Source organism: Malaya genurostris, chromosome 1 (assembly GCF_030247185.1).
Source record: "Malaya genurostris strain Urasoe2022 chromosome 1, Malgen_1.1, whole genome shotgun sequence".
Taxonomy (NCBI): domain Eukaryota; kingdom Metazoa; phylum Arthropoda; class Insecta; order Diptera; family Culicidae; genus Malaya; species Malaya genurostris.
Genome location: NC_080570.1, coordinates 161,455,447 through 161,480,148, shown reverse-complemented (window position 1 = coordinate 161,480,148; position 24,702 = coordinate 161,455,447). Strand labels below are relative to the sequence as shown.

The 24,702-nt window shown below is 39.7% G+C and overlaps 1 protein-coding gene across 1 annotated transcript; it reads right to left on the bottom strand.

The window, feature by feature from the left end:
• Nucleotides 1-687: 687 nt before the first annotated feature.
• Nucleotides 688-23,423, bottom strand: LOC131426534 (programmed cell death protein 4). Its single transcript, XM_058589345.1, has 4 exons — nucleotides 22,018-23,423; nucleotides 16,378-16,766; nucleotides 16,046-16,296; nucleotides 688-2,207 (listed from the first exon to the last, which is right to left on the bottom strand). Exons 1-4 carry the CDS (start codon nucleotides 22,715-22,717, stop codon nucleotides 2,132-2,134), a joined length of 1,416 nt encoding a protein of 471 aa, XP_058445328.1. The 5' UTR covers nucleotides 22,718-23,423; the 3' UTR covers nucleotides 688-2,131.
• Nucleotides 23,424-24,702: the final 1,279 nt, after the last annotated feature.

Here is a 24,702-nt window from a genome sequence, read left to right as displayed (position 1 = left end):
TTACCACGATCCAGACGGGATAATTGCTTGTATTGGTTTGCATTTAAATTAAAACAACACAGAACTGAAAGCATAAAACAATCTTGTACATCATAAATGCTTCATACATACGTCCGAATTTAGTATCCTCATCGGCGAAAATGACAAATAAATCTGACTGGTTCCGGATAACATTGTTCGCCACAAACAGTGCAACTCAATTTATACCTAATATTTTGAATTTGAACCAGACATTTCAATTTTCAGCTTGACACGAAAAGCCAATACACGTCCATACTAGACTCTTCCATTCGTCCGGGATATTTAAAAACAATTTTTAAAGTTATAACTACAACAAACCCATTTTTAGTCACTATTCGAGACATAATTTTGATCATACATTTCACTTTTAGCTTAATAATTGCACACGAAAACAAAAATTTTTGACGTCCGTCTTTAATCGTCGCCTACTCAGAATATGCTTTTTCAAAAAGCTTGTTTTACTTGCTGCCAAACCAGTCCAGTTTCGACTCTAACTGCTGTCAAACATATGAATTTGACAGCAGTTGTGATTGGAACTGGGTTATGTTGGGTATCAAGCAAAAACGAAATTAGAGAGCTGGTCACGAACGATCTTTTACAACCTGAACTCAAGATGAGGTGTGTGATACCCACAAACGGCTACGGTGCACAGAACAATCTCTCCCATCATGCTTAATAATTGCATACTTTTATTTTCTTTGCATTTTCATGTTTGCAAGTTTACTCAGTACGATATAGTCTATGAATTAAGAATATTAACATGTACGATTTCATTTTTTATATAGTTCACTGGAAATCGAAAATCTACGACCTCAGATGTGTCAATGGTTATTTCATTAGTGGTGGAAGGACAGGCAGCTATCCGACGACTAAAGTGAAATTCAAAGCAAAAAAAATTACTTTAAACCGAAAACTAAATATAGAACAATAAGAACATTATTTGTTTCGTTTACAAAAAAAATATCTTCCTCACAACGCTTACTTATGTTTCATGGTTTATGATTAGTTTAATCCCGCAAATCGAATCGTGTTTAACAAATATGCGTAAGTAGTCAGGTAGTCACATTTCGTGTCGTAGCATTTGTTTTGGTAATGGATAATGATGGACGTATAAAAAAAAGAAGATCAAATTGAAGCAAATGGAAGGAAAAAAAACTATCCGCGCAGTACCAACTACTTCTTACAAACCAAATCGACGGAAAAAAATACTCTAATACTCTGGAGATGTTCTCCATTTGGAAAAGAAATTCTTTACTTTTTTCACTCCGAAAAGTTTCATAAATTCTGAGGCTACATCAAAGTGCGGTGAAATCACACACTTTTCTATACCGGATTTGGGGCCGCCTATCGAAAAAAAATAATCAGGAGGGAACAAGAACAAAAAAACAAAATCTGAATCTACACTCGATGGCGTGGTGGGTTATGACCGTTCCCTACATTGATTGATGCTGTCCTGTAATGGTCTATTTTTTTTGCGTTTTGTTTTTGACTAATTTTGTTTTTGCACTCATGAATGTGATTATTTCATATCCTGTCAGTGTTCGCTTTGCGTTATCGCTTAGTTTTTAGATAATAAATATGCTCAAATGGTTTAAGTAGATTGTTTTTTTCTTTTGTGGGTGATTATTCCTTTTTCTGTTTTCTCCTTGCCTCCGTCTTCTGGCTCAGGCTCAGGCTCGACGACCACCGAAGCAATACTTGCTAGTAGCAAATGATGTAAATCGCATAAAAGAGATGTCTACGTTTGCCTTATTGCTACTAAAACAAGAGTGTTCTTGTCCTTCATTCTTTCGACAGGTAGATTGAGTACACTAAGTATAGTAATTTCTGATTGCTGGTTTGTCGGTTTTCCTTCAAATCCCTCTTCGAACTATCCGCGGTAAAGACAAACCCTAAGCAGCGTTATCCCTCCTCGTGTTGTACGCGCGTGTAGATGGTGTTGTATGCATTTGACCGTGTGAGTAATAGATGTAGCATAATGACGTTACATTTTCCCAATCCAAATTTTAGTAGTTAGGCAAAAAAAATCTGAGGTGTCGAATTGTTACTTTAGCTGCTGATGCTGCTGCTGCTGTTGGTGGCACTGCGACCGGTTTGCCAAATCGGTTCTTCAAAAGTCACGGGCACACAGGTTGACCGGTTTAATGCGACCACCGTCACCCTCGGAGACGAAGCGTTTGCGGCCTCTGAAATAGAAATAGAGAGAAATGATTAGTTTATTCATACCGTTTTTGTTTATTGATCAGAGCAGCCCGAAAGCTGACCCAGAGTCGCCCAAACAACGTTTGATATGTTTGTTTTAGCAACCTGAGGTCGCTCTAGATCGGACTCCAATCGCGTAGTTTCGCTCTGAAAATTTTCTCGGGTCGCACCACGCATCCAGCCGAGTTTGTTTATTTTTATTTTTTTTCATGAGTTGTTGTTTAGGGCGCGTACCACGTGTTCGTTTTACTCGGAGTCAGAGTAGCCCGCGTCTAGGTTCAAAAACGAAAACGGCATTAGAGTCACATTTCAAAAGTTTCATAACCTAGCAAATAAAGGTCGATTGTTACTAGAGCTACGAGTCATAGCAAGCCGTGGTTTCTTGGAAACGTCAAAAACTACAGAAAAAAAGTTATTCAACCGATACAAACATTTCGGTGTTTGATTTGCATAAACAGGAAGCGTGCAGTAACAATCTCATGAAATCTGTGAAATTTCGGACAAAACTCAAAATTAATAGACCTTTTCTTTTTCAGACAGCAACGTTGAGGTCTATTCGGTAATTCTGGTTGAATAACCGGATGTGTTATATCATTTTTTCGTGAAAAAAAAAACAAGTCTTGCTAAGCGTTTAGTGACAACGGATCTTTTAATGGCGTTTTCGCTTGAAGCGAAACCTAACCTGGTTTCGACTCCAAATGCTATCAAATGGAACTTGAGGTATCTCAACGATTTGCAAAGCAAGCTCACAATTGACGGATAGGACTCTCCGTGTTAAGCTCGACTCTGTAACGTCTTCAAATGGATATTTCGCATTCATTCGAAATACAGAATCGAGGTAATTTTCTTTATACTAGAATTACCCAATTTCGAAATCATCGGCAAACAAATGATCATTGATAGAAAGGTTCAACATAACTGGACCTAAATGGCTACCTTATGGAACACTACACACAAAAACGGCCAACCGATTTCGAGCAAAACTTGGTCAACTCCGAGCGCTTGAGCCCACAGGTTCCACATCGAACAACGTTGCCACGTTTCGTCAACTGACACTGATTCTTTGCCGGCCATCAATCAAAGAGAGGTTCGGCTCGTCCGAAAGTGGTGGTGAGTTCGCCGCTTCTCACATCAACAGAAAGTTGAAAGGACGGGGAATCGTCGCAGCTACTGGAGCTACCGTGGGCGCTTGCTGAAAATAATATGTATGTGCAGCAGGCGCGTACCCAGAAAAAAATTTCGGGGGGTGTTTCAGAACATGTTGATCAATTTCCATACAAATGGAACTTTTTACATAATTATTTGAAATTTTTTTTATTGTGGAGTCGTTTGTTGAAAATTATTCATTTTATTTTTTACTTATTTGAAAAAAAAAGTTTACATAATATCATACTTTTTTGAGTTTCGGAGGGGGTTTGAACCCCTAAAACACCCCCTGTATACGCGCCTGATGTGCAGCATACCAGTGCCCCCTTTTGCTCCTTCTTCCTCGTCCCGGCGGCATGTAGAAACCGGGCGGCATCAAAAATTTTGTTTGTCTCGCCGGTCTCGACCGTGTTTTGTTATTCCGAAGCACGCAAATTTTACTGCACTCGTTGAGAAACAAAAATGCAAATTTGTGATTGCCGTCGCTACACACATCAGCAACCGGTTTCCAGTCCCCAAACCGCCAGGGTGTGTGAGTCCGCGCGATTATGTTTAGTTGCGATCTGCTGCAGCAAACCAACCTACGAGTACAGCTTTGAAATTTCCTCTTTCCACTCGTCACTCGCGAGACGGTGAGTGTGTAAGTGAAGAACCGGTTAAGATTTCTGCCCTTCGCTCCACATTTATCCTAGACCCTCCTCTTCCTGTTGTTGCTGCTGCTGCCAGGTCCAGTCTTTCTACGGGTGGACTGTAAATGCAGAAACTAGTTCCGCACATCATTCATCGGACTCTCGCTGTGTAGAACGAGGGAATTAAGCGAAGCAACAAAACATAATGACGGCTGATTTGTAATTACATAACTTTTGGGAAGGGGTTTGTTGTTGTTATTTGTTTTTCCCGTCTTCTGCTATTTTGTTTTTCGAAGCGTAAAATAGCTGTTCCATTGGAGGAGGACTAGAGTCGAGGTAGTTACAAAAAATGTTTAGTCAGGTTCTAGCTTAGTTTACCGAATTAGGAATTGTTTCAAAGCACGTGTCCGAAATACGGACAAACACTGCTTTGCTTCCTTCTTCCTGGTGCCCTTGCTGGCGGCAATGACATATTTTAATTTCGACGATTTATTGCTTGACGCGCGGTCAAATGAAACGAACGAATGTCATTTGTATTCTCAGTAATGATTTCCGCAAAATCAAGCGTTTGTCAGATTTTTCTTTTTTCTCTGGTTTTAACACAAGGAAGTCTGATCTCGAGCTTCACCAATGACCTCAATCACATCATAAATATATGAAAATTCTCTCCTAAACAAACGAACGATCTTTAAATTACATTGTTGAAGGCATTTTGTGATAGACTGAATGAATCCAACAAAATGAATTACAAAATTACTATCGATTTGATACTGTTTGACGTTTAAAATTCTATAGTCCTGAAAAGGACCATTCGGTTTCGGAAGATTGCGTTTGTGTGTATTCTAGGAATAAGAGCAGCAGTTTAAGAAAGTTACTTTTGGGGTCCTGAAAAGAACCGTTAGTGGATTTAGAGTCTTGGGACTGACTATTTGGTTTCGGATGATTACGTTTGTATTCCAGGAAGTAGGGCATTATTCCAAGTCGTACAATCGCTCATATATTTCAATATTTCAAACATCTCAATATTTGAGTGAAAGAAACTATCAAAAAGCTATACGAGATTCATTTCCGCCTTTCAGAAGGGCCAAATCAGAGAATTCTCTACGATACTAAACACTTCTGGAACATTTCTCTCGAACGCGAAGCAGCCAAACGTTAGCTTTATTTGCGCTCGTATGGTGCGAATTCCGCACTACGAAAAGTGCACAAACCTAATCAAATTATTCTAGATTTGCACTTAACTGATGATTTTTTACTCCGATTTGCAATGGAGTAATCGTAATAGTTCGACAGACAACACATGAAAGCGCGTTTACAAAGTCAATCCATGGAACAAAGTAAGTGCGGGGTATAATATATTTAAGCTAAAGACTGTCCCAGAAAGTATGGACGCAACCAAAAACCGCTGCCATTCCGCAATGGTTCAAAATCTGTCAATTTTCATGACTGCGTCCTGTTGTTTACACTTTTCTCTAACCACTTATGCAGTTGTTTATTCGTTTCCATTTGTTTGTTTCGAAATGCGTGGACTTTCAGCAGAACAACGTCGAAAAATTGTGTACAAATGGTGCACAGAACGCGGACTGTCACTGAGAAAGATAGCAAAAATGGAAGGAGTAAGTTAAAAAGCCGTGCGAAATGCAATCAGGAAGTTCGGTGAGGATAACACCTTTGAGGATAAACCGAAAACGGGTCGAAAAAAAGGTCCTGCTAACCCTCAGTTGGATAAACGTATACTGAAGGCGTTCGAGCAAACGAAAGAGGTTTCAGTTCGGGATGTGGCCAAAAAAGTGGGCACTTCGAAGCCAAATGTTCTTCGTGCTAAAGAACGTTTGAATCTTTGAACCTTTCAGCAAGCAGAAGAAGCAGAAAGAATCAAAACGTGGTCCGAAACAACAAGCATCGATCAGGCCGAGGGTTCGAAAGCTGTACAATACGATTCTAGCTGGAAATTTGAACTGCATAATCATGGACGACGAAACCTACGTAAAACTCGATTACAAATCCTTGCCGGGACCACAATATTATACGGTGCGAGAAGGGCAAGTGTTAAACCAGTCCGAGACATCGATTGAAGTCGAAAAAATTGGTAAGAAAGCTATGGTCTGGCAAGCAATTTGTAGCTGCGGTAAGATTTCGAAACCCTTCATTACCACTGCTTCAATGAACAGCGAAATATACATCAAGGAATGTTTACAAAAACGACTTCTACCCACGATTCGAAGCCACGAGGATCCTGTTGTCTTCTGGCGAGATCTTGCTTCTTGCCACTACTCGAAATCAACGGTAGAATGGTATACTACCAAAAATGTCACTTTCGTCCCAAAAGACATGAATCCACCAAATTGCCCACAACTTCGACCAATTGAGGAATTTTGGGCATTAACGAAGGCACATCTTAGGAAACATGTCTCGGCAGCCGAAACCATTCAACAGTTCGAAAAAGATTGGAAAAAAGTGTCAAAACTTGTTACCAAGAAGTCTGTACGGAATTTAATGAGGAACGTTCGTAAGAAGGCGCGCCAGCTAGTCTACAATGGCTAAGTAGCAAATGTTGAGAATGATATTCTGTTGTTGTAGTCTAATATTATCAGTATATCGAATAAAATTTAAATATCTAACACTTAATTATTTAATAAGTGAATTATTTACAACGAAATCAAAGTGCGTCCATACTTTCTGGGACAGTATTTATTAAAACGAAAAATAGGCACTGGTCTATACAGTTTTTAAAGCGGTTTCGATACCATATCGAGGTGATAAGTGTTGAAGATTTCGAACCAGCATTTAGAGTGACGATGCGAAGAACGTGAAGACTCTTCGTAACCAAGTTAATAACTATTCCAATTAGCAGTTCTTGTTAATTGATGACCAATCGAACCAATTTCGGCAATACCGATTTTCAATGTCTGGTTACGAAAATAATATACGCCCTTATTCTGAATAACGACGTATTGATTTTTCGATCGAATGTGGTTCGATCGAATCATAGTTACCTTTGATTTTGCTAGCGTTATGGGGAATACAAATGAAATACGAGAGAGAAAACGATACGACGTTATTCAGAATAAGGGCGATAATAGTGTAAAAGTTATCAAATATTCCTCAACAGAACTGACATAGATTTATTCGAGATTGCTGAACCGACTTCGTCAAACTCAGATTTGAATAAACGGTCTTATGGTCCCATACAAATACTTCCGATTACGGAATTACAAGCTGATGAGGGCCTGAACTTTTAAACCACCGTCGTTCAGAACGGCCATTAGACCGACATCGACTAAACTGGTCCTCGTATTCTGGTACCGGAAGTACCGAAAATATAGTGGTCAAAAACTCTAAAACGGAACGCACTTACGTTTTCTTCGAAATTGCTGTTTACAATGTTAGGAAAACAACCGTTTTTAAATAACTCAAAAGGAGTTTTTACCGCTGCCGTTGAGTGGAAATAACAGAATTAAAAACGGTTTCAATTTGTAGGTTTATGTGTAAGTGGACTTTCAAAAGTTAAAAAAAAGTATTTCATAGAATATCGCATTATTAAAAGTAAGACTACAGAGTAACTTCATGGTAAAGGCAAGTACGTTTTCCTTATCCAAGTATTTCCAAATTTCCAGAAGTTTTGTTGCACGAGCCAATTAGTCGCTTTTCCCCTAGTGCTCGCATTAAACACACCAATGAATGTTCTAGAGGATCTAATTCATTTCCCCTAAACCGTGAGAGCTGGACTATTTTTAGGTTTCACCGAAATAAAGCCACTGAGGTTTGAAAAAACTTCCACAAACACATGGTTCAAATGATACTGAAACTAAAAATGAAATCTGTTTTGGTCGTTTCAAAATTTCGTATTCTTGTTTTTCGAATGAATTTCAGTTTTTCCTCATCTCCATCAGTTTTCAGTAGGCTGAATAAAACCGTCCTTTGGCAATGTTGGATGAATATAGACGCTATTGTCCTAATTCGAAAGTATCTCATAACAGTTATAAACATGATTTTTTTCTTCTTTTCGCCATCCATTCTCTCCATTAGGCGCGGCGGCAATGTCCTTGGGCATTTTACTACGATTGCCGCAGGCGCCACGCGTAAACAAACAACAAACAACCAGCACCAAAACAACAAACCCACGTTCCGTCGGTCACGTAGTCCACGACACCACAGCCCCGTAGTTCGGTGCCAAATATTGCGTGAAGAGGCATCTGCGTACAACGCAACCACGGACGTTTCTTTTCAATGCATCTCGACAGTGGAAAATTCCCAAAAAAAATGCAAAACCCGAAGTCGGCTCCGCTCAGGGCCTAGAGCTCTACGAACGGACCACGTGTTTTTCGTTTCGTATGTTTTGCGCTACGTGCACGGTTTCATGGAAGAAGGTGTTGCTCTAGCTGGCTGTCGCGCACTGATATGCTACTAGGAAATAGACAGGTCACGCACACACCTCTCCGCAACCATAAACGGACAACAACCGGCTGACTGCGGTTGTGCTTTTTTTCGTGGTTTTGTTTTTATCCAACCAACATTCAGTTCTGAGACGCATTTTCTGCCTTTCCGTTTGCTTACTGTATTCGTTGTGATAATGGACGTTTATTTTGACTGTTCACTGAAGGATTCGTGTATGTGTTGGTTGGTTTACCGGCTTCCTATCACAGCGTCGTTATCAGGAGGTACCGTCCATTGTTGTGTTCGTCGGGTCGATCTACTTTATCGACCGTATCTCATCGACGAAATTTCTGTCGGTGTTGGTGTACCTTAACGAAGTCAGGTACAATTCCGATTACCGAATTCGCGTTTGCAATGTCCAGGGGCTGATACACGCTCACACCAACACAGATGGTAGCAAAGGGAACCATAATATTTATTATTGGCCGTCTCCTCGTCTCTGTCTCTGTTGGTGAACCCAATTTTCAACTTTGCGGCAAAACAACAAACAAATAAACTGCGAGTCTGCGCGTTTGTTTACCAGTCTGAAAAATATGGTATTATGAAAATATTATAAAAATATCTTATCGCATTGTTACGTAAAAAAAACATTCGATTTGACAAATTGGCTAGCCCTGTTTTTTCTTTCACTGTACTTGAAGGTAACCGATAGTTACCAATGTAGGCCATCATCTCATGGCTATCTACGATTAGCGTTTATCAGTGGAACATTTTTATAAACAGAACTACAAATACGACCACTTGAGATTTTTTTGACATATCGGCCACTCAACATCAGTTTCATTATCGAGCTTGATGGAACTTTTTATGATGTTTACCAAAATTACCGGAAATTATATACGCTTTTTATCACGCTAATAATGTTTTCAGGATTGCATCAGACGTTCACTTATTTGTTTGTTTACTTTGCACTGTACTTCAATAATTATGGAGTTGTTTTGTTCTGCTAGAATCGGGGAGGACAGAAAAAAACAAGCCTAGACGGTGTACGGTGAATGTGAAGGCGGACTGGGACATAAAAATCGCCGATAGCGCGAGCACCGAAGCAAAAAGAAAATATTCTAGAACATACGACGATGTCGGAGCAGATTTCACTAACACGAGCACACACACGGCCGGTGGCAGGCCTGGATTCACGTATCGTTAGGTGAAAGTCGATACACTGTGCAGTTGGCAAATTACAACGAATAAAATCTATATCTATATTCTTGACAGTTTTTATTTTTTCGTTCGGATACAGAAAAAAAACAAAATGTTTCCAGTCATCTGAAACCAACAAACAAAGTAAACAGGAAAAGACAATTCGGTTTCCTCGGTGACTGTTTTTCGTTGTTGGCAAGTATTTTGAAGTTGCTGTTGTAAGCAATACACTAGAGAGCTTATAAATTTATGAAAATCGAAAATTGAAATGCCTGCTATTGAATTTCATTTGAATCCGCCTTCCGGTTTCGGATTTATAGGGTAATATGTAAAAATTAAGGAAAAAATATGCACTCAACTTTCTCGGAAATGGCTTAACCGATTTTCACAAACTAAGATTCAAGGGAAAGTTCTTGAAGTTAATTTCTAGAACATTCCATCTGGATCCGACTTCCGGTTACGGAACTAGAGCGCAAGTAAAAAATTTCCAAGTGAGTGTTTTTCACAAACGATGACAAAAACAGATACAAATCCCATACAACTGACTGATAATTTTTTCTAGTTTGCAGAACTTGTTAGTTTGTCGGTATATAAACTTAATTCGTCACTACTGGTTCCTCAATTCCTGTTCCGGAAACACCCAAAGTAGTGAAGAACAACTCCAAAAGTAGAGCTCAATTCGATTTCTCAGCGATGGTTGAACAGATTTTCACAAATTTTGATTTAGATGGAAGCTGAATTGTTTTTTTTTTTTTCGAACATCCAAGGAATTGTCGTCAGACACTAGAACCGAACTGCAAGATTTTGCATCGACTTGTCACGGTCATACAATTCTTCCAGAGTTACAGCATTCGTTGCTACTACATCAAGAAATACTGAAAATCGTATTCCGATAAAGACGAGTAATATCAGAGACATAACTGGATGAAGCGAATGTTGATTGATTGTGTGCATTTATAAAATTTTCTATGCTTCACTTGCAGACTTGTATTAGAGAAAATATCAGACGGAACACACTAGAGCGAAAAATTATAGAGTTGTGTACGAACCAGGACCGATTACGATGACATTAAAAATGCAATGTTCAAATTAATAAAAAAATTGATCGAATAAATTGACCGTCTTAAACAATATGCCCAAATGTGTTTCGCTCATGTTAGTCAATTAAAAATACTCATTATTTAGAATCAAACATGAAAAATGATTGTTTTACTAGCGAAAAGAATGTGTCGTAAGCTCGTGTAAATATTCCGATTAATTTATTTTTTGTAACTTTTTCACACATATGACGCTCTTACAACGGAACCGGCTGTCAGATCCAGATAAAATTCTACACCGTTCTATGTGAAAGCATGACCTTTCATATGAATCCGTATGAAATATGAATATGAATTTGTGAGAATCCGCTCAGCCATCTCAGAGAAAATGGAGTTCATTTTTGCCTTTTTCCGCACATTTCTCCCTATAATTACGGAACCGGAAGTCCGAAACGGATAAAATCAATTGCGTTCTGTAGGACCATAAGATCATTCCGTTGCGAGCAAGCAAATTGGGTGCTTATTTTCTTTTTTACATACCCACAGACATTTTGCTGTTATATTAAACTCCGTTCAAAAGTCGGTTTACACAACGATTGCATAGACTTCTTATAGAAGAAAGACAACAACCTCCTGTTAATACACCTACAATCTTTCTCTTGCCATTCAAAGTCTCATTAAAAAATTTCGGCCACGAATTTGTGCTGATTTTTAACACAATTTCATTCTGATTGTTTCGATTGATTCAGAAAAGCGTGATTCAACGTTTACGTCGCATATTTGACATTATTCTGTTTTAAGTTAATACTAAACTTTAAAAGACAACTGTTAAAAATTCATTATATTCTATTCATTAGTTTGTGAGTTATTTTACTAAAAGTGACACCACTTTTATTATTTTTAAAACAATAGATCAAAAACAATTTCGTGGTTTAATTTTACACTGCTTCTTGATGGGGAAAAATACCGTTCATGCGAAGCAATGGCTTGAAAAATGTTATGAACACTCCACTCCATCAAAAAAAAAACAATGAAACGTTGGTTTGCTGACTTCAAACGTGGTCGTGTAGACACCGATGATGCAGAACGCATTGGACGTCCACATGAGGTGGTAACACCGGAAAACATAAGAAAATTCACAAAATCGTTTTGAATGATCGAAAAGTGAAGTTGCGTGAGTTAGCTGACTTTCGTAAAGATATCAAAAGAACGTGTTGACTTTATATGGCATGAGCATTTGACTATGAGAAAGCTCTGTTCAAAAAAGGTTTTGCGTTTGCTCACTGTTGACCAAAAATTGATGATTCTGAGCAGTGTTTGGCCATGTTTAAACGTAACAAACCGGAATTTTTGCGTCGATATGTGACAATGGATGAAACATGGATGGATTCATCACTTCACGCCGGAATCAAAACTATCGTCATCTGAGTGGACAGCAACTGGTGAACCTCGTCCAAAGCGCCCGAAAGCACAACATTCGGCTGGAAACATTATGCCCTTGGTATTTTGGGATGTGCGTGGTGTCATATTTATCAACTATCTTGAGAAATCAACTATCTTGAGAAATACCATTAACAGTGAATATTATATAGGGTTATTGAAGCGTTTGAAGGCTGAAATTGCGAAGAAACGACCGCATATGGCAAAGAACAAAATTTTGTTTCATCAAGACAACCACTCCGATTCGGTATTTCGTTCGAATCAGATTGTTTCGATCGAATACGAAATTTGGCATTCTGTAGCTCGATCGAGTTTGAATTTTTCCATACAAAAGCATCACTCGATCGAATTAGAGAATGAAAATTTTTACATTCGTTCGATAAAATCCGATTCGATCGAAATACAGAATTGGGGTGAACGTACCGTGTCACAAGTCAACCAAAATAATGGCAAAACTATATGAATTGAATTCCGAATTGTAACCCACATCCACCAAATTCGACAGATTTGGCTCCCAGTGGCTACTGACTGCTCGCCGGTAAGAAATTTCGCACGAATGAAAAGGTAATCGCTGAAACTGAAACTGAGAATAAATCGTTCTACAAAAGTGGTATTGAAATGTTAGAGCGGCACTGGAATGATTGCGATTGAATAAAGTAGATTTTGAACCAAAAAATCGTGTTCTCTTTGTTAGGCTCGGTACTTTTCAGCTCATGTGTTACCTCCGGAACCTCGAACTTCATCCACAATCTAATAGAGGCTCTCTAACGATCCTGAGTTTGTTGAAATCGGTTCAGCCATCTCCGAAAAAATGAGCGTATAGAATAAATCTTCGAAAGGTAAAAAAGGAAACAAACATTTTCCGATCTCGTCGAGCTGGGACGTGTGCGGTTTATAACACTATGGGTCGCCGCAGTTCCAATAAAAAGTCGGTTTCTCCAGCAATTCTCTTACCTTTTCCGTTCTACGCATAATTGTCTCATATTCTATGTGATTTCCCATATTTATGCGACAGTTATGCGTAGAACGGTAGTATAGACAAAGGTTAAAAGAGTGACGAATTGGTCGGAAAAGTTCACGCAGAAAATATTATAGTAAAAATGAATAAATTCCGGGTAATTCTAACGATTTTTTTTGAAACAACCAACAATTGTTTTGAATAACCACATTCTATTCGAAAGCAAACACATTTTTTTTAAATCTTCGATATCACGGTTGGAAGCAACCATTTTTTTTTGGTTTGATGGACAACTGATCGTTTTGTTGTATTAAACAACCGGGATTTTTCTGCTTGAGCTTGAGCTTGAGCTTGAGCGACCACCCCTGGTTGCTACTCCGTTACTGATCGGGATTAGCTGAAACTGTACAGGGAATTTCTAGATGATCCAATCTGGGACTGATAAATCATCCTTCAATGTACATCTTCTGGTAACCCTAGAATTCATTCATCAGTACCGGCGCCGGCCAGGCCCGAACATAGATCGTTTAAGGAATGGAGAGGGATGTTAGTCCAACACTTGTTGTCACTAGAGGTCGTATATACTACTGCGCACTCCACAAGTGTCACGGGAGAAGAATATTTGTTAGTAAAAATTTCAGTATTGGCATTACTTGCGCGCGACTCAGTATGTTCCGGTTTCAAGATGCTCAGATGCACCACTAAACTCACTGACCTCCCGAGTTAACGTTTCAACAACATCCTATATTGAAATCCCGGCAAGTCTTGATTCACAGATCGTTTTCGAAATTTCACAGCTCTTTATAAATGAAATTACGTGATACAAAATAAACGAGTGAATAGGATTTAGATAAAATAGTTGATTCATTGCATTGAAATATTCTAAACAGTTGTTATAAAATCATTTTAAATCACCAAATTAAGGTCAACAGAATTCACGCACGTCTTGATTCTGTATTATTTCCGCTTTATTATTTTAATTATTTATTGAAATTATTAATTGGTTATTCCGGTTGATCTGGGCAACCGGCTACCGAGAAAAATAGTAATTTATTGTTTGAAATATTAATATCAAGTATTTTTTACTATGTATTCAATACACCGATATATGTAATCTCTGTTATTAACTTTGTAATATCAACGGATTTGCGCAATAGTTGATTTTTATCATTCAATTTATAATCCTGAAAGACAATCAATAACATGGAAGAAGAAAACATTCCAAATAAAACTTTTCTCCGAAGCTAGACGGAAATTGATAGGTTAAATGAAGAGATAATTTAGTAAAATAGAGTAATCAGAAGTGAAACATTGAAAATATCTGATAACTGTAAGGAAAAAGAAACTCCTGCATTTGTCGCCTTTTACGACATGGAAGCAGGAACCCAGTGGATCTATTCTTGGTTCATTTTTTTCCGCCGGATTCCACACGGCATCTAGGCTGGTACTGTCCGGAGAGAGCTAATAGGTACTATCAATCTCCTAGTGGACCCCAGCCCCTAAACAACCGGGATTTTTCTGCGTGCTAAAAAGATTTAATTTACAGACAACTTTCTAATATAACAAATAGTCATAATAAATCAAATGCACAGAAGTGAATAACTAGTTTCCTTACTTTGCAGCTTTGAAAAAAGTACTGAAAACCAAGAGCTGCCGCACCCGAAATTAATATAATAAAAACAAACCAGTCTACTATGTGTTCTTCCACACGAGTGCGAGAACGAGGACCCACAACAAAGTAAGCAAGCCAAGTTTGTTGATAATAAAACGAATCTACCCGTGTGCTGCTGCTGCTGCTGATAACAGATGAAGCACATAAACTTGCATTTTCCACAATCTAAACATAGCGACGAAGGTTGTTCAACGTTATCAGCTCTACAGTGTTGCAGAACTTCGTAACGCAAAGGGACTATTTTCCGAGAAATATATCAATTCGTCTCTGACGGGTGGTATTCTATTTCATTTCCTTAAATCAGTTGCTTGCTGCGAACTGTCCCGATATTCCACACACTCAAAATCGATAAATCAGAAACGGTGGCCGGTCATACAGAAATTATTCTATTTCTGCTATCCGACCTTGTAAAACCACGCCATAAGCCGGCTCAGTCGATGCCCTGGAAGTTGCAACCGGCAAACGTACGACCGATGCAGCAGCAGTACATATTCATTAGAGAAAACACACCCACCCGCCTTACCGAGTGTTGCGGTCTATCTCCACTCTAACGCAGTAAGTATCCGATGTCTTGCCACTTGCGAAAATGACACTGTTTATACAAACGGTGCAATCCTATTATAGCTCCGGCCAGAATGCAAAAGAAAAACGCCATTCTTCGTTCGTTCCATCTCCGTCGTGTGGTCGTTGTCGCCACCGCATCGTGACATGTTTACCAAACGAGTAACAATGAAAATTTATGACGTGACAAATGTACCGGTTTCCAGGCAACGCTGTCGGTCTACGGATTTGTTATTGCTATTAGCTTTAGCTGTGAAGTGTGTTCAATCAGTCAGTCAAACAGTCTTACAGACAGACAAGGGTTGCTTCGATCTATACGCGAGGAAACTCATTTCGTTCATTGTCTTGGAAGTCTTGGTAAATGGGAAGACTGTAGACTGCCTGCCTGCCTGCCGGTGCGCTTTGCTATTTTTAAACACTATTTCATGCAATATTACTTCAAACACCGGGTGTAATAATGTTGTTGTGTTTACGTTGAACCCATGCTCTACGGGCCACCACACGCTAGGGAACCGGTTTTATTGTTATTTTGACTCGACTCGGAATGCCTGTCAGTCCAGTCCTTTGTGTCATACGGCAATCGACAGACAGCTAGCTAGCTAGAGACAGTATTCCTGAGCTAGGATTTCCTGATGATGATTGTTGCTGTTGAACAGCTTTCCACCAGGAAGCACAGGTTGAAAGATATAAATAGCAAACTCATGAACGCGGAAAGCGTGACTTTGTTGAGAGACGAGAACTAATTTGTGAAAGATTTTCGGACGTGACACATTTCAACAGGAGGAAGAAAGGTGACTCTTACCTGGAGGGCAAATCTTTGATGACGGCATCCGTGAGGAAACCGGCGCGCTGGCAGCGTTGTACAAACCTATCCAGGATGGAGTAGGCAAGTGGAATGTCCAGCACGATGTCGGTCATGTCGTCGTAAACGCGACGGAATCCTTGTTCCATCTGCTCCGGCGTAACCATGCAGGCTTCGTCCAAGGTTTTGAACAGCGTACAAAATGCTTCTTCTGTAGACTCGTTCAGCGCTTCGAGCGCAATTACGATGGCCTGCATGGACAAAGCAAGAAAAAACCGTTGTTGAACTACAATTGATCGAGAAATTCAGTGTTACGGTCCTTCACAACTTACCTCGTAAATCAGTTCATGGTAGAAGTGCGGCACCTCGAGCTCCCGGATCGAGCGCTGCGCTTCCTCGAGATCGCGCGACAGCAGGTACTCCTGCAGTAGCATCGCCATCTGGCGCGTGATGGTCTGCACCGGTCGGAGAGCACCACCGACGCCCCACACGTCATCCAGATGACCCCAGCCCTGGTGCATCGAGAGTAACCCGTTGGCCCGGGTTAGGGCCTCCCGTGCCGGAGCACTCAACGTACCGCCGTCCTTTTCGACGTCGTACGCATACTTTGGCGGTATACAATCGTCCGCGACGGCACGGGCAATGAAGTTGCCCAGAATGTGCGGCGCTTCTGGTGTGTCCAGAATCAGGTCCGGCATGTTCTCCAGAAGTGTGTCGAAACCTGTCGAATGGAAGTAAACATAATCGTATGAACCGGAGACATTTCGATGAGTTTCGAAACAAATGAAAAGCGACGACGATTTGATGGAAAACAAACATAAACAAGACTGATCATAATCAGTGATGCCAAATCGAGTGGAAATTTTCAAAAAGGAATGATTTTTTATAAATTCTCTGGATCCGTGGATGATTACGTCTTTCGATTCTTGAACAAGTCAAATCGGAGAAATGAAACTTGGGCATCTTAATAGATAATACGATCTAATTATTTGAAAACCCGCAGGTGATTTTTATCCCTCAATCTCTAGGCAGCCGGTTACCGAGATAGAAATATGGAGTTATTCTAATTGAAGACGACAGTTCGCTTATTTCGAATTATATTTGATTTTGTTTTTATTTTCGAATGAACCTATCCTGACGAACAACTACTGCTCTAGTTTGGTGATCATCGTTCCGTCTCACGATGAGACTATATGTTCTGTAGCGACTCTCATCCTAACAGTTTCTGGCATAGATTGGTGAATTGAACTCCGATTTTCTGCAACCTTCCTTCTGCGGCCCTTTCCAGAAGCGCTTTCGCTCAAGGTCTTGAACCTTTTTCTAGATATTTCTTGTAGGGCTTGGTCTGAAGTTCAGCCTTCAGAATTAGGTGGAGACTTTGACCCGACATGAAGCCATAGATCTTCTAGTTACTTTTTTACGGACATCCCAACGCGCAAAATTGGTGCTACAGATCGCCATTCCTCTGGCTGCGGCGAGATTAATGAACCTTGACATTTTCTTAAGTTGGTGCGAACGAAATCAACTAACACTCAGTGTTTGGAAATGTTCTTTGATCTCTTTTATTTTTTTGGCGTGATGTTCGACCCCGAATTAACTTTTAAAACTCGTCAGTTCTCCGTTATTGCTCATGCCAGAAGTAACATAGGATTCAACATGAGAATAGCCAGAGTTTACCGACCCGTACTACTTGTACGTTTTGTTCTGGAAAATGCACCTATCATCTGGAGTGGGTGTTTTCCTCGGGCAACACGTGGTACCTGAACAAGCTGCAAGTAAATTCCACATTGCCTTTCTTGGAAGCAAGAAGGCAGGTTCCAACAGGGCCGTAACGTTCCAAGTACCGATTTTCTAATTCTAATTAATGTTCCATCCTCTATTTATTTTTCTTGTTGTTTTATTTTTTATCGTGATGGTGCTGCCACCTTTGTTATAGCTGACGAGACACCGCGTTTCATCATCGTCAGCCACCCGCTTCGAATCGGAGGCTGTTTTGAGCCACACCTAACATGAGAAAAATGCGTTCGTTTGCCCCTTCCTTGCCTGCATACGACCATAGCTTCTACCGTGATTGGTTGCTGGACCATGACATAAACAAGACATCTCCGTGCTGGATTCATTTTTGACGTAGGACTACGTCTTTGTTTTCTATATAGGGGTACGAATTCAGCACAGTGTTTAGGTTTCGATGTGGAACACATCTTTATTTTCTATATAGGGGTGTAAATTACAAACTCAAGGAAAAATACACGTAGAAATGGGGTCAGGTTTCAAACATTCACAGCTCAGTATATTTTGTATCAATTATCAATATTATTTCATTAATCGATTGGAAATATTTCTAAGATTCGATTTGAATGTATCAAGCCACGTATTTTCAATTATAAATGATTGAAATTTTGATTAGTAGCGAGCAGTGTCCTATTTTGTCTGCTAAAAATCTCCGGCATATCGGATTTCCCTGACATAGACGACGGTTTTGAAGGAGTAAGCGATATATCAAAGGGAAAGCATCGCTATGATTGGTGCAAAAGCGAAGTTGTTGGAAGCACGCGAATCTATAAATAGAAGCAAAATTATAGCTAACGTTCAAGTCCTACGCGTAGCATGCTAGAGGTAGGTTGTTGCTAGACAGCAAGACAGGAAGAGCTATAAAACGATTTGAAGCTTTAATTGGTATGCTTTGTTCTTGTGTCATGCAAGCTCGAATGAAATTCTATGTAATGTCGTTTCGCCTGAGAAATTGACATCTACCCCAGGGTAAATTTTGAGTGCTTAAGATTAATTTCTAATTTATATAAGATGAACTCGATTGATAATGAGAAAAAGTTTATCGCTTCAACCGAAATCCCAGAATGGTTGAGAAACTTAACGCTATAAAAATCACTGCTTGCATACAAAACTTGAACACAAGCTTGACGAAGGAAAGCTTTTATATCAAAATCCGTACCGCAAGTATGTACAAAGATATAATTGCATACATTTGAGATATTGGTGTAATTTCGTCGGCTATAAAACAAACAATGTTCGGTGTTGGTTCAAAATAAAAATCAATTTACGCTGACTCTCGTGCAACTGCGGATTCAAAAGTGTGACGATTGACGCACCTTCTTGCAAACGTTCCTCATTAAATTCCGTACAGACTTCTTGGCGACAAGTTTTGACACTTTTTTCCAATCTTTTTCGAACTGTTGAATGGTTTCGGCTGCCGAGACATATTTCCTAAGATGTGCCTTCGTTAATGCCCAAAATTCCTCAATTGGTCGAAGTTGTGGGCAATTTGGTGGATTCATGTCTTTTGGGATGAAAGTGACATTTTTGGTAGTATACCATTATACCGTTGATTTCGAGTAGTGGCAAGAAGCAAGATCTGGCCAGAAGACAACAGGATCCTGGTGGCTTCGAATCGTGGGTCGAGGTCGTTTTTGTAAACATTCCTTGATGTATATTTCGCTGTTCATTGAAGCAGTGGCGATGAAGAGTTTCGAAATCTCACCGCAGATACAAATTGCTTGCCAGACCATAACTTTCTTACCAAATTTTTCGACTTCAATCGATGTATCGGACTGGTTTAACACTTGTCCTTCTCGCACCGTATAATATTGTGGTCTCGGCAAGGATTTGTAATCGAGTTTCACGTAGGTTTCGTCGTCCATGATTATGCAGTTCAAATTTCCAGCAAGAATCGTACTGTACAGCTTTCGAACCCTCGGCCTGATCGATGCTTCTTGTTTCGGACTACGTTTTGGCTGTTTCTGCTTCTTATAGGTTCGAAGATTCAAACGTTCTTTAGCACGAAGAACATTTGACTTCGAAGTGCCCACTTTTTTGGCCACATCCCGAACTGAAACCTCCTTCTTTTGCTCGAACGCCTTCAGTATACGTTTATCCAACTGGAATCAGGAATCAGAACAAATTGGCTCAAATGGCACGTTCCCCTTGATATTTGGAGATTTGTGCGGCTTTTTCACTTACTCCTTCCATTTTTTGCTATCTTTCTCAGTGACCATTTGCGTTCTGTGCACCATTTGTACACAATTTTTCGATGTTATTCTGCTGAAAGTCCACGCATTTCGAAACAAACTGATGAAAACAAATCAGCTGTTTTTCAAAGAACGGCGAATCTAACATTGACAGCAAATGGAGAAAATCATCGATGAATGTTTCGACTTTGGTTTCAAATCGTGTTTAGAAATTATCGTATATTCTCTGATCAATTTATGATTAGTCTATGAATTGTTAGTTTATCTTCAAAAGGCACGCAAATGTTACCACTTTCCTCCTATATCAACTGAATAAATCAACATAAAAAGAGTTTCGCCCTTTTTCGATTTGTTTACTTTTATACTTCCTGTGTGAATTATAAAGATACGCCCTTGCGCATTTTTCATGAAATTGGCTGGTTTTCGCTACTAAGACAAATCTGTGAGTAGTTTTATTGTTTCTTTTACTATTTCCAGTAATAAAAGGTTCGGTAACCATCTAAAATAAAGAAAATAAATAGTTTCGCCCTTCCTTACTAGCAATTGAAGTATCGCCCTGTTTGTTGGCATGGAACACGGAGGGCGAAACTTGCGTAAACAAATGGAATGACAGTTTCGCCTTTTATAGTTCTTTGTATTACTAAGATTGAGATTCTTGTAGAATACGAATTTTCAGACAAAATTGTAGGATTCTGAAGCATTTATTGGTAGGAGAGAGAACCTCGATTTGTTTACTTTTGTAAGATACGTCCTTCTTTGAAAAACAGCTGAAATAAACAACTACACAAGTGGTTAGAGAATAGTGTAAACAACAGGACGCAGCCATAAAAATTGACAGATTCTGAACCAGTACGAAATGGCTGCGGTTTTTGGTTGCGTCCATACTTTCTGGGACAGTCTTTACTTGTCTATTTCAAGCGCCACTAGCCAGCTAAATCAGTTTCTGACTTTCCTACGAGGCTGGTGCAATCGATGTCTGGATCCCAAGCCCGAAATCACAAAAAATCTAAAACCATCGATTCCGGTATGCCATGGAAAGCTTTGGTATTACATTTTTTGTGGAATTTGACCTTCTGTTTCAACAGACTTCGCAGCCGAAATAGAGTGTACAGAACCATTGCATGGCTGGTGCTACGATCCAACTGACAACTACGAATCCTTCCAAGGTCGGGGCTCGAACATACATTCATTACTCCGGTATGCCATGATTGTCCCATATTTTCTTTAAATTTTTTGAAATCACCTTGAGTTGTTAATAAATTCTAATAAAATCCTTCCGATAAACAATTGATTTGGTAAGAGATTTGCAGTTATGGAAAAAGCACAGTTTTTGATTAGTCAAGAACTTAAAGAAGATCATCTCCAGAACGAAATGTTGAAACATATCAATTCTAGTGAAATTCTGAACAGTAATCTAAAATTCATTAGAACAAATTGGAACTAACAAAAATCCTGATACTTTCAATAGAACTATATAGATTTTCGTTTTGTCCAGTGAGTCGTCGATGTGACAATCTGGCATCGCTGATTCTATGACCTTGAGGAAACCAGCCGTAACTGGACATTGACATCCTCGCTCTGCGTCCGATTGACATCAACCTTTTTGTGTATCAATCAAGCAGCGACCACCTGTGTTTAGGCACAGGTACTCTATTCTTTACTTTTTTTTATTGAAAGCTGCTCGTGTTAGTAATGAATTTAGCTATATACTAGTTTTACCCGTGCTGTTTTTTTCCTGTACTTTATGAATTAACTTAGAACCAGATCTTTGGTGATTCGGTAAGAATATTCTGAATTGTTCTAAGGCCTATCAAGGCTGATGGCAGTTCAAGAATAGACAAGAATAAATGCAAATCACTCTAGTACAAATGAAATGTGATGCGGTTTTTTGTTTTGAGACGAAGACTATGACTGTAAAAAACTGTTTGCTCACGATTATAATATTTTAGGCGAAGATTAAAATAAATACCAACAATTATCCAGCCTTACCTTTGCAAATATCCCGGCTGCTGATGGTCCTGCCATACAGGTCTGAGATCAGAACCGACGTCATCTCCCGCTGGGATTGTTTGTGCTCGAAGGCCATCTCGACGGCAATCTTGGTCACCAGCGTTCGCCGCTCGATGCTCATGATGTCGCTCAAACTTTCCGCCACCTCGTTGGTGTCACCGTGCTCGTAATACTCCAGTATGATCGGTTCCACCTTCTTGGTGAACTCCTCATCCGTCATCTCCGGGATGACCTCCTTCAGTTCGATATTGTGCATACTGTTGAACGCATCCAGATCAAAGTTCGGATCGTTCTGATCCTCCTCTTCCAGTTCTTCGTAGATTTCCGAACCGGGTTTGCCCCAGACACCTTTGCCACCGGCACCACCCTTCTTCGGTAAACCACGACCGTAGCCGTTGCGAGATCGTCGACTGTTTTTCCACTTTCGATGTGGTGCTACAAAGTTCGGGGTTCCGGCGACTCCCAGGACACCGTCCTTGCTGTTCGAGCGCGATAACTTGCGAGCTCGCTTCTTATGCTTGTCATCCAGTATGGCAGTCGGTTTTTTCATGAGCCCCAGCGCGGACCCATTGGTGGTGGCTTTCGGACTACCCACCGGACTGGAGGAACCTTCGTGGTGCCCGTTCGTTCCATTGTGGGCAGCATGATCCCCGTTAAACTGCTTCTCGACCTCCATCATTGCAGTCGCTCCCGGGGAATACTTCACGGATTCCTACTTTTTTTTCACCGCCTGCTGAGAACGCAATTCACGCACACTGACGCACCACCACTAAACTAGCCTACTTTACTAGTGCTATTTTCAGATTTTCTTCACTGCCACAAGTTTTTACGCAATGTTCACCTGAGTACAATTTATAGTCAATTGGTAGAAACTTTGCCTAAATTATACAGTTTTATTGCTAGAAACAGTCTTGCCTCTGGTTGAAAACAAAATGTCCTCCGGCCTTGAAAAACAGAAGCCGGCTGGGGGAAAACGTTCCAGCAGCTTCTACCGTTCTGCAAACAGAGCACACCTTTTTCACTTTGTTCTCGATTGAAAAAAAAACGAAACCAACTCCACTTATCGAAAGCCAACCGAAGCTTTTCGATATCACTTGTTTTGCACAACTGGAATCCAAAAGAAGTTTACTTTTCTCTTGCAAAAAAAAATTCACCAACGAAGAATATTACTGCGTAATACCAATCGTACACCGCACCGTTCTACTTCTTGCTGCTCAGCACAGCATACTACTTTTTCAACCGTACCACTGAACAAAACAACACACCCTAAAAAGTGTGCAAGAAAGAGAGAAGAGATGTCAAATCACTAAACAATACCGTTAGATCAGCGCAAAACTTTACGTCCAACTCGATCGACTGCTGCCGAAGGATTGAACCGAGCGGTCGAACGACTCGGGCGGCGAAGCCGGTTTCTGAACTCAGCCAGCCAAGCTATGCGATGCGAGGGCAAACAAGAAACCAACACATCACCACTGCTAATAGTTCAAAATCGAGTACGCGCGCACGCACACCACTCACCATGGTAACTATGTGTAAAGTTGTTTTGTTTTCGTTGGATCGGTTCGGATTTGTGTGTGGAAACGGGTGCGTGCGAGTGTGTTGAATCGAAATTTCCCCTACCATTTTTGGTTGATTACTTTGTTTTTTTTTTCGATCCTCTTTCTTCTTTCTTGTTGTGCTTTGCGGTAGCAGCTGTTATTACGTGTTAAAATTTTGCCGGCTCGTAAATAACAAATTGGATAAAAATGCTTTCCGCTCGAAATGTCAAATGGTAAGACGACGAGCGGCTTCATTTGCATAATGATTAGATAATTAAAGAATGAATTTCTATTAATATAGATATCATAACAGAAAATAAGTTCAGGAAACGCAATAACGGTTTTCGTTGTGTTGGTGACCCTGAAAGTCGGATACAGCCGGCATAGAAAACAAAACAGAAGGAATCAATAATTGCGATGGTTTTTTTCCCCGTCAAGATACATACAAATGAAAGGTTGCACCAAAATTTTCCGATTGGTCGAGAAATTTCCAAACATTTCTCGAGATATTTTCTGTTAAAATTCAGCCGATTGCTACATAATGAAAAATTCAATGCAGTGTGGTTGATACTTTTTGTGTCTAATCGGAACAAATAAAATGAGACATTTTGGTTAAAAATAACCCGCACAAATTATGACTACGTTGACAGCCGTCAGTATCTGACGGGCTAGACGACTGTCAAATCTAAAATAAAAATACATGTTTTGTAATTTAACATTCTATTTTAATCACTTCGCAAGTGGATGACCGCCACTCTGCATACGGGCTGGGAAAAATAGGTCAGTTATTTTTTGTATCATTGTGCGAAAAATATTTGACAATTGTCGCCTCTTTGTGACAACATCTGCAGGATTTCACTTCCGCTCGATTATGAAAATCTTAATAGTGACTTCCAAATAATCGAGGGAGAAAGAGAACTAACTGTTACTGCAGGCATTTGATAAAATTACGAAGAACTTTGAATCAATATATGAAAAAAACCTTTTTTTCAAATCCACCTAGTGGTTTAATGATGCCTTCCTCATATTACTTATATTTTCAAAAATATCTCTAGAATATCTGTCGAGAATTTTTTTTTCAATCTTGAATAAAATAAAAAATTTACTTTGGGTGTGAACTAATATA

Excerpts from the sequence above, each read along its gene's own strand:
- LOC131426534 (XM_058589345.1), bottom strand. The coding sequence starts at position 22,717 with ATGATGGAGGTCGAGAAGCAGTTTAACGGGGATCATGCTGCCCACAAT. Across the intron at positions 16,767-22,017 it reads CAGCCGGGATATTTGCAAAG|GTTTCGACACACTTCTGGAG; the intron begins GTAAGGCTGGAT and ends TCCATTCGACAG. Across the intron at positions 16,297-16,377 it reads ACCATGAACTGATTTACGAG|GCCATCGTAATTGCGCTCGA; the intron begins GTAAGTTGTGAA and ends TTGTCCATGCAG.